This window comes from Eurypyga helias, unplaced genomic scaffold (assembly GCF_000690775.1).
Source record: "Eurypyga helias isolate BGI_N326 unplaced genomic scaffold, ASM69077v1 scaffold1922, whole genome shotgun sequence".
In the NCBI taxonomy this organism is placed as follows: domain Eukaryota; kingdom Metazoa; phylum Chordata; class Aves; order Eurypygiformes; family Eurypygidae; genus Eurypyga; species Eurypyga helias.
Genome location: NW_010237631.1, coordinates 24,965 through 36,109, shown reverse-complemented (window position 1 = coordinate 36,109; position 11,145 = coordinate 24,965). Strand labels below are relative to the sequence as shown.

Sequence of the window (11,145 nt, the reverse complement as noted above, 5' to 3'; positions counted from 1 at the left end):
CGTAAAGGCTGAATAAGGATTGCATGACGCCATCAGCAAATGGGCTATTTCGAAAGGCCTGGATGCACTTCATCAGGAGACACTTAGAGCTCTGTGGAGCTACGGCAATTCCCACACAACTCATTGCAGATGTATTTGCTTTCCATAAGGATCCCTGAACATATGCAGTGCCATGCAGAGGCATCCAAGTCAGCTCTTCATCAACCGGTGGGTAGCTGAAGCAAAACAGCTGCTGAGTACAGCCACCTGCCTTGGTGCACGTGCCTGGTTATTTTGTTGGACATGCTAAAGAGTTCCTGTAGGTGCAGCAGGTGTCTTGATTGCTGGAAGATTATAGCTGCATAGATCCAGTTGTGAATCCTCGTCCATAAAGGCTGGACTAAAACCCAGTGAAGCCAGTAGGGTCCTTCTCATTGGCTTCAGTGGCCTTTTGATCAGCCCTTCCTCCCTGCCCAAGGAATGAACTGACTTTCCAAACACTCAGAACATGAAAACAGTTGTTTTTCTCATGCAACATTCAGTTTGAAGTGTTACCTTGAGAAGTCATACAAGATTTAGTGCAATTTAGAAGAAATTTACTACAAGAAATTTACTACAATATGACTATTTGCTCTCCCTCAAACAATTAAGCTTTACAAGCTGCAGTGGTTTTAAGTTTCTTAAGGGAATTTTTTTCTGTTTTCTTTGTCTATGCAAAGATAGAGCTCATATCAAAACACTGCTTGGATATGACACTGGATATATTCCAGCGAGAAAACAGGTGAATGAATTTCTATGAGTAAGGGTTATATTTGGCTCAAGTCAACTTCATTCATACATTAAGAAATCATTATAAACTGTAATATAAGACTCAGAATAGGAAAAATGTATTTTAATAAAAAAATATGGATACAGTTCATCTGCGGAAGCCAAACCTTCTCTTTATGTAGAAGTGAGCTACAAAGGAGCTTTGGACACTGAACACAATGAATCCACTCTTGTTCCCTAGGGCGTTAGCGGTGGTTTTGGTGATGAACAAGATCCCTGGCTATCAAAACTGGTTGCTCGGCCAGGTAACTGCAAGAAAATTGTTAGTTTTAGAAATGTCATCATATCTGTCCATTCATCACACTCATTTCAGAGGATGAGAGACTCACTCAAAGAAGAACCCAAATCACACCTAGATCCTTTCTGGATCAAAGTTTCTGGCAGAACTAATAAAGGAAAGAAAATTCCTAAAATGACCTTCTGAAAATGCCTCTGACACATTCCACAGGAGTGGGTTTATTTTACCAATCGCGGGTGGTATGCAATCCAAAGAAAGCCATAAACCTCTTAAAAGAGACTTCTCTGATGCACTGACTGTGTTTCCCTCCCCTCACACTTTAGGTGTTTTACTGAAGCCTTGCTGTTGTTTTTTTTCTGCCTGTCACTGCAAATGCTGTGCACCCATGTGCTACACAGTGGGGGAAACAAACGGCCTCAGTCAGTCTCCTGTTTTGCTACAGAGATTGGGTTTGGAGAGGGCTAAACAGTGTAACCTCTGTGTCCCAAAGTAGGTTCTGCTGCTTCTTGAAGCTTCAATATTAATCTTTCTGAACCCAAAGCTGTGAGCATTTTGTATACAGACAAGCAGTAAGATGTGGCCATAGCATGTTAAGAGGGAGTCGAAGCCCAGGGACCTGGAGATATAATTACCCATGCATTTGAACAAGCTACCAATAAGTGTCTGAGTAACTCTGGAGGTAGCTGCTGGTATGTTGCCTCAACTTAGCCTAAATAGCAGGCCAGTTTCAGATTAATGTTTTAGCAACATAAAGATTTTTGAATAGAAAATGATTGCTTTTGAAATACTTGCAAATGGGCTTTTCTAAGTAGATGTAAACTTATAATCTCTGGAAATTTCAAATGTCTTAATTGTTTAATATTACAATGCTATCAATACATCTTGAAAATTTTTGAAGAGGTGCATTTAAGTAAGAAACCCCCGTAACTAGATTTATGTTGTCCTAAGGATCTTATACCTGCTCCATAGATGTTGCACTGATTTTCATGGTTCTCAGAAACACATAAGAGAGAGAAAAATATTCAATATACTGAGGAGATATTTTTGCTACTTCTTACCTCTACTAGTGGATGCCAGTGAGTTATTGGTTTACGTGGGTAAGCCAACATTTCATTCCAATGATCTCTTCCAAGCCCTTCAGCATCAATTCCTGTCCGACATACCCCAATGACCTCATTGTGCCCTACTCTGAGAATTGCAAAGAGGCAGATTTTTTTTAATAAAAATAGTTTAATAACATCTGATGTATAATTCAGTTTACTGGTTTAGTGCTGCACAGAATACGTGCCCAAAGTTTTCATGTTATTTGTTACAGATATTAGTTTTAGTGGTAGTATAGTAATATTAAGTTCTGTAATGGTAACATCAAAAACCTCCAGCCACTACCAGAGTGCTTCTAGCAGCTATAAAAAAAAAAGCAGTGAAGACATAACCCTTGCCATTAAAAGCTTAAAACCCAAATGGCACAAAGACAGAAGAGGACGATAATACACCAAATGATCTCGAAGGAAAACATGCTTAAAGGAGAGGAAGAGGAAGAAAGATGGTGGGGAGTACTTTTCCTGCTGCAAATCCTTCAGATGTCATCTCACACTATGCTTCCCAGCTCTAACTCCTGTGATCATTGGAACTTCAGCCAAAAATGAGTGAGAGCGGGGTAGAACTGTAATAGGCTATACTTTAATACTTCATACTCCTGGCAGAGCCATAGCGTTGTTGAGGGACTCCAGAAAGTCATTTTCTGAACATTGCCCACATGTATCTTAGAATAATGTTTCCTAGCTTCCTGTTAGCAAACACTTTCAAAGGAGCAGCTGAAGAAGACTGAAAGTGTGCACATTGCTGTGTTCTTCTCCCCTTAACAGCACCGTAGTGCCCCTTTCACATCTGCTCAAGAAAGTCTTCCTGACAGAATTTGGAGGACGATCAGAAATCTGATGGCATGGAAAAATAATCTGAAGTTTTGTGTTACTAAATTGGACTTTCACTGTTTATTTGCCCTGCAGTCTCAAGTGCTCATTACTAATAGTACTTGAACAAAACAGACTTGGCTCAGGCATGATTCTGTCACTCACTGTCTAGTTTAACCTACAGTCCTTGAGCTAGTCTAAGCAGGCATCTCTTCCTGTCACTTCTCAGTGAGGACATAGATAATTGAGGCTCAGATGTGTTATCAGTGAAGGCTGAACCCAAAGGTTACAAACCTTCCTTATTGAGTCAACAAAAGGATTAATTATGACTTAATTCAATGAGGTAATTAGCATCTAATCCTTTTTTAGTCATCCAAATTTTCTTTGATTTCAGATACTTGACATTTGAATAGAAATTAGAGGTGTAAGGGTTTTTTTTAAACTGAGACATACCTGATTTATAAAGCTTTTACATAGTCCAGCCACCAGATGGGGACAGAAATGTATGCCAATACTACTGACTGATCCATGTTTCTTCCTCATCACAGTTATTTATGATGCAGATAAAATGGCCTGAGCCCTAAAAGGTATGGAAACTTTAAACCTCTTCAGGAAAAGAGCCAAAGACTTTATCTTTTGTGACACTGAACCAACTTGAAAGTTCAGGGAGGTGGAAAACAGTCTCTTGCAATGATCTCACTGAGGATTAATGTTGAGAGTAAACTGTGCTTACCGATCATAATCCATCACTGCAATGGAGAGGCTGACCTGGTCCACATTCTCTGGAGGGATATCAAAGATGATGGCCTCGTTATAAACGGGATTGAGCGTGTTCTTCTTCGTGGTCGTTTTTCGCTTTTTCAGTCTGCGACCCTCACACATCAGTGACACTTTGACATACGGATCTGAGTTAACAGATAATCAGTTGCGGGCATTTGGACTCAATGTCATTCAAATGTGTAGTATAAGAGCAGTATTTTTTGTTAGGAATGTCACATTGATAAGACAAAAATTACAAAGATTTTAGTGACCCTGCCAAACACTGCTTTCAACATGCTGTCAATGGAAAAGAAAGGCGTAGGAATTCTGAACACACAGACCAACTGTCAGACCAATGACAGCCAAATCTGAACAGGGCCTATACCCATTCTCCTGCTACTTCCATTTCCCAACCATGCTAAACACACAAAACCCACGGAGTTCCTATTTGTCCCCTTCCTGAACAGACTCTGCATTGTTATTTAAAAAAGAAGTAGATTCACCTGATGCACCAGTTATATCCATTGCTTTGAGATTCCTACATTTGATGACTGTTAATGTCATTCTCCCAGCAGTAGGCAAATAACAGAGGGAAAACATGATCTCACCCAAATCTATGCTTTCCTGAAAAAGAAAAGCAATGATTAGACCATACTGCCAACAATTCCATTCAGATCATGCAAAAATTTAGAATTTATTTTTAATATGGAGAGACTTCTTTTGCAGCCTCAGATGCTTTTGAAGACATCACAAATAATTCTCAGAAATTATTTTTATAAAATATGGAAGGAGCACCAACAGGATAATTTCTTAACATCTAGACTCACTAAACTGAGAAATTAAAACAATAGCAGAGCCAAAACGTTTGCCAAATGTAAAGTGCGGATGTAGAAAAGACTCAGACTCCATCTTCCCCAGTAGAAAGAAATGTGGTGGAATACTTAGATCACACACATTTACATGCCTTTTAGCCACTGTGATTTATGTAGGAGATTTATTTCTGCACATATGTATGTGTATGAAAAGCTTATAGTAAGTTCTTTGAAAAGAGAATGCGCTTGTGAAAGATACTAGTTTTATTGCTCTTACTGTGGTGGGGGTTTTTTTTGTTTGTTTGTGGGTTTTTTTTGTTGGTGTTTTTTTTTTTTTTTTTTTTTTTTTTTTTTTTTTTTTTTTCTAGAGAAGCTGTAGGTGTCCCATCCCTGGAAGAGTTCTAGGCCAGGCTGGATGAGGCTTTGAGCAACCTGGTCTAGTGGAAGGTGTCCCTGCCCATGGCAGGGTGGTTGGAACTAAATGATCTTAAGGGTCACTTCCAACCCAAACTGTTCTATGATTCATTGAGGGGTTGTTCTGTTTTGGAGAAAAGCAAAGTAAAGGAGTAGCACCTAAAACTTCCCTGACTCAAGGGCAACTTTTTGGAGGTTAATATACTCGGAAAGATGAATAAGGTCCATCTTACTTATCCTTACTAGGGGATAGTTTCTATGTTGAGAAAATGTGCTGTGAATTCCTGCAATATGATGCAGTTCAGATGCTACAACACTTGAGGAATGTAATCTAAGGAAGAGTTTCCATCAATTCTTATTTTTAATTTCCTCACAGATAAGTAATTACCCTAGCACCAGAAAAGTTTAGTTGTTGAGAAATCAGTTATGTTTCAAATTCCTGATTCCTGTTCATCTAAGATTTTTAAAACGTTCAAAAAAAGCCCAAAGAACAACTCGGGATTTTTAAATATTAGCTTGTAAGGAGCATATAAGGAATTCACTTCTGTATGGCAGCCATTCTCAAGCACACTTATGTGATCTCAAAGGTCTTTCTTTGACTACCACTAAAAAGCTTATTTTTAATATCTGAACTTTATTGTATCTGTCAAACATCCAGCTACCCCAAGAGTAAAATTTGTTTGAGAACTGCTGGATTTATGGTATAGCTGTTCTAGCATCAGCAGGCATACATGACGTATTTTTAAAAGATACATACTAAAATAATGATTGCCATGTATATGATGTATAGTTATGAGACAGACTGGGGTTCCTTGTTCACATTTATCAGTTGCTTATATGAACAGTTTTATTGATTTTCTTCAGGTTAATGTTCTGTCTAAATTGGAATAGCTACTTCAGACCTTTCTGGAGTAAAGATGGCCTTATTCACATGCTTCAGGGGTTCTGTTGTTTTGGTTTGGTTTAGGTTTCTTTTTTCCCCTCCATTACAGACTCTAGATCGAAGAATGCAGTTTTAGAATAGCTTTAAATTTTCTGTTGCACTGCTAATAAAATATTGACTTTTGTGTAGGTTGGTCAATTCACATATCCAGTCATTTCCCTGGGATTCTGTTCTGAGAATTAACAGATTGATAAGCATGTGAACATGCACTGTGGGCAAATTTCATGCTTGTCAGGATTTCAGTATTTCAAATTTCTTAGGATTTCAAAATAATTTAGCTTTTCAGTCCACACAGGATAAATACAGCTATTTGACACCTTAGACCAACCCCTTATTTTGCCAGCGTGGTTTTGTGCCACAGAGTACATTAACGAAGTCACTCATTCATTTCATAAAATATAAATAAAACTTGAACAAATGAAGTGTAACTATTTTCACTCATTTGTTAAAGTGGCAAGTGTTCTCTGTTATATTTTACAGTTTTTGTCATATCTGAAACTTGGTTTTACCATAGCTTCTGTTGCTAACATTACTAGCAATAAGTGGGTCTGATTGTTGTTCCTCATATCCATATATGAAAGGGACCTCATTCTTTCGTTTGAAAAGGAAACATAGTTCCCCCACATCCAGTGCTTCAAAGTGGAAGGACTATGTTGAGGGAGGTGATGAAGATGACTTGGGTCAAAAAAAAAGTGGACAGTTCATAAAAGGGACTGATTCTTCCTTCTTCAGAGACATGATTTGTGTAGGTGAATAGAGAAAAAATAATTTTTGCAACAAGGCAGTATGAACTTGAGTGTTCTATTATTTCTTTTTGAAAAGACATTGGATAGACACTCAAAGGTTTAAATGATACACAAGAATACGGACAGACAGGACTATTTACCATGACTTAAATACTTTAAAAGAAGCACTGCTCAAAATACTTGCAAAACTCCAGATGGTAGCTACTCTATCCTACTTTTCTGAAGAGCAGAGAAAAGCATTATTGCTTAACAAAGTGGCAATGGTTTCAGGCTTATGCTCAGTCCTTTATCTTTACTTTCTGAATACCATGTACTGAAGTTACATAGAAAAAGAGCTTGGAAAAAACCCTTAAATCAAACTTAGTGGTTTTGATCATGCAAATGAACAAGAAAGATGCTGTAATGCAAAAAGAAATGCTTGGACAGCAAATGAGAGGATTCATTTCACTCTGCATGGCAGACTGTCCAAAAGGCAGATATACTGAAGTTACCAGAGCTCTGTAACCTGTACTCTTACTCAATTTTAAGTGGTAAGGGATGGTTTTGGGTTTGAGAAAAGGTTTTCTACTAGTCCAGTGTTTATACAGGGATATTCTGCCACCTATGACTGGAAAAAATGTGCCTTGTGTTGCCCTGAAATGTGTGATTTTCCTTTGTGGAACAAAACTTATGTTGCTCTATGCACAATTTCCAAAGATAAATTCTGCAGACATTGCTTCAAACATTCTTTTCTATATCAAATACATTTATGAGTCACACATTGTAATACCAAAGGGCTAGAAATAAAATTAGTAGTTACCCTGCAGTAGTCTGTAGACACTATTTAACTATTCTCCTGGTGGAGAGAACTGGCTGTCACTGATTGCCACCACAGATTAGGAGTTCCCACAGTTCTCAGATCAAGTTCACATACAAGTCCTTTCAGAATCCTTTGAAACAACAATGATAATTTTACCTTTTTAATTTAACTTGGTACTAGTTGTGGCATGTGATGCTGGTTATACTGTGTCTTTTTGGCTAGTAAGAAATAGGAAGTTCTTGTACGTTTACTCAGCTTCTACTCTATCTGTCAAGACTGGTGGTCTTTCTTCACACCTGGGTGAACTCAATACATATTGTTAGGAGCTCTAGAAGTCACAGAGCAACTGGGGATTAAGATGCTGAAATGCATCATTAGTATAAATATTCTTTGGAACTCAAACACACAGGGCGAAGCTCAAGATTTATGAACTTTTAAGTCTTTTTCTGAAGGATTAAGATTAAAATTATGCCTATATATATGATAGCATCAGAGACTGGGCATCAGGTAAAATGTCTGGAATGCCACCATTCCTGCCCTCTCCCCTCACTCCTTTTTTTTTTTTTTTGCTAACCTGAGCACCACAAGTTCATAAATTGGGAAATGAAAACACAGGTTCAGACTTCTGAAATGAACAAAGACAATTAACAAAGTATGGCTCAGCATTTAAACTTCTCATGGTAGTCTTTGCCTACCCCATTGGCTACTGTGAGTAACATTTTTAAATACCCTGGATCCTTAAGTATTATTGATTTTAATTGAGATTTAAAAATAAGTTTTAAATTACTTCAGAATCCCAATGCCCTAGGAAATTCTTGTTTTTCTCGTTTTATAATACATTAGATAATTAAGTTCACACAAGTCATCTGTCAGGACCCATTAAGTACAAGCAAATCTGAGGAAGCCAAGGCACAGACTGTCCTCAACATCCTCATTACAGTCCGCTTCAAACAAAATACGACTCAGAAGACACAAGTCTGGACACAGTGAGTGGCTGCCATTCATGGAAATTCTTAACTATGCTTCAGATTGATTTACGTGTCATATATTCACCTAGAATTGCACATTACTTTGGTAAATATTATCACTTTTCTAGGCCTATTTTGAGGGTTTTTTTGTCTTCTTAAATTAAACTTAGATTTCAATTAACGGCTAGCTTTACAGATGCTTGTAATGTTCCACCACCCCCCCCCAACTTCCAATAAAGGGTACAGAAAAACCAGCATCAAGCACAGTTGCGCTAATGCAAAAGCAAACATTTTTTGGTACTGCATATCTCTCCTTCATTTATTTCCCTTCTGTGTTATCCAAGCCATCATACAAAACCAAGGAACAGGGATAGTGGTAAATGCTATACCAGCTTCAGCTATTTTTACGGCTCCCAGTTCACCTCACTATCCAATCCATTTTCTGGTATGGCAATGCTAGAACAAAATAAAACAAAGAAAACACCAACCCCAAATGTGCATGTCAGCTATCCAGATGAACTTGGGTCTTTTTAGCTACAGAACACAGATTCTTCGAATAGCATAATTCTCATCACACACAAGTAACCACACCTGAATGGACGTGTTAATCATTTTTCATATTAGGTTACCTTGGATCTGTCCACATTGCCTGCTTTATGGACTCTTGGGAAATCAGTCCAGGTGTTGGTAACATCAGATGAAAAAAGATCCTTGTTCTATCATTTTTGTTATCAGGCCCAATGGACACCAGTGCTCTCATTTTCACACACTTGTAGAAGTAGCATTTCTACAGAGGCTGTGATCCACACTCATAATATGGATAAACAGGGGAGGGATGTGAGGAGAATTTTGCAGCTCTAGCAGGGGAACATCAATTATTTTGTTGAACTCATTGCTGGAGAAAGCTTTGCTGTCTCTTACTCCAATTAATTTTCCCAGTTGTCTCCATTTAATTAACCAAAAGAGGAAACCTTTAGCTAGAAACTTCTGCAAATTCAGTGAGGAAGTTGGGTAGAAATCCCTTCATGTTCAGGGTAGGTTTTCCTTCATACCAACACCCATAATCCTGAACTGAACAGGAAAAATTATTTACTGATTATACTGGCAGTGTAAGAACTTGCATAGTCTCCCTCCTATCCTCCAAGATCTATGACAGCAGGAGTGAAAAGCTTTTAGGGAGCTGATACGCGAAATAAGGTGTCATTTTTATGTCATTTTTTGATCAAAGATGAACCCTAGGCCAATTTTTACTGATGTTTGTTACTTCTTTTTTTCCCCTAGCTTTTAAGTTTTCAATTCAAACAGTCCTAAAAGAGCAACTCACGATGGTTTCTTACAATTCACTGTGTTACTAGAACTGAAAAATTTATACACTTTTATCTTTGCTAGTGTCATTAATTTCCACTGTTAAAATAACAAGTATTTCCATAATTGCATTAGAAATGAAATTCCCTCAAAAACTTCCTTGTTGTTACTTTTATTATCATTCAGATTATCATAATCCATAGTAGATAATAATTTTAATTCTTAATCTCAATGTAATATCCAGAACTACTTTCCTATTAGTTGTAATTTAAATGATGTTTTGAAGATTGCATGTGAGCGTAGCATAGCAAAAATAGTAAGGGTGGCATGAATTTATTTTGTACACAGTTCTTAAAAAAATGATTTACAAACCTTTTTCTCTTTATTTTCTTGCTGTATTTTGAGTAAGCATCTGTACTGACTAACAATAATTTTCTAAATATCAAATAAGCTATTCAGGCATTTATATTCCTGGACTTTTGGCTGCATCCTTTGATCACATTGAAAATTGCTTTTCTGTATCGTATGCAAATAAACAAAACAAAACAAAAAAAAGCATTGGCAGAATTAGACCTTTGGATTACTTGAATACTGCATGAAGGTAATTCCTCCAAAGGACAGATTTCTGTCTCTCTCTTCTTCTTGTTCTGTTTAGAAATATATTATATATATTTTTGCTTTCCAATAAAAACTACTGACCTCAAGATTCAAGAATCAGGGATAGAATAAAACAGAATGATAAATGTTGGGCATTGGATGGAAAGAAAAGAAGAGGGAAAACTGTACCCTCGGTTAGCTAAGAATATATTAAGATATTCCTGTTTTTCAAGTATAGATCAAGAGTTAAAAGAATGATAGAAAAGAACAGCATTGAAATCTACCTCTGTTTCCTCATCTATGCACTTAGAATTTGATGATATTTATGCAGTCACAGAAATTGTCAAAAGCTACATGCAGCTCAGACTGGAGAGCTAATTCTACCACCTGTCAAGGGGATTTTACCCTGGACACCTTGTACCCACAGTTAATATTTATTTTCCTCTCCTGTTATTCTTTGCATACTAAATGCAGCTCTTTTTTCTTCCTCCCAGCACCACTTATTGATAGAGCCATTGTCCTGGGAAATGAATCAATGGGGTTTGGGTTTGTTCATCCTCTGTGAAAGACAGTATGGAAGCTGTGGGGCCTGTTGCTCTACAGTAACTGCATCTTCTGCTTGCAGCAGCCTCATACTTGTTTTCCCCTGACAGCTTGATTTCTCCGGATAAGTGCAGCTGCTGATTGAAGCCCTGATTGCATGGAGAGGACTCCCTGAGACAGCTCGCGGAGTCCAGCAGGGTTGAATGCTCTCAGTAGCACCTCAGGAAGCATCCTGGGTGCTTTTTTTCTCCTTCTCACTGTCCATAACCATCTGTCTTGTGCACCAGAGGTAGTTTCATCTTGC

General features: G+C 37.7%; 1 protein-coding gene across 1 annotated transcript in view; it reads right to left on the bottom strand.

Moving 5' to 3' along the window:
* Positions 1–984: 984 nt before the first annotated feature.
* Positions 985–11,145, bottom strand: part of SYT10 (synaptotagmin X) — a 26,773-nt gene continuing 16,612 nt past the window's right edge. Inside the window, exons 4-7 of the mRNA XM_010147506.1 lie at positions 4,218–4,338; positions 3,689–3,860; positions 2,104–2,233; positions 985–1,056 (exon numbers count right to left, since the gene is read on the bottom strand). Coding sequence (XP_010145808.1) covers positions 985–1,056; positions 2,104–2,233; positions 3,689–3,860; positions 4,218–4,338 — 495 coding nt within the window. The remainder of the gene's footprint in view (positions 1,057–2,103; positions 2,234–3,688; positions 3,861–4,217; positions 4,339–11,145) is intronic.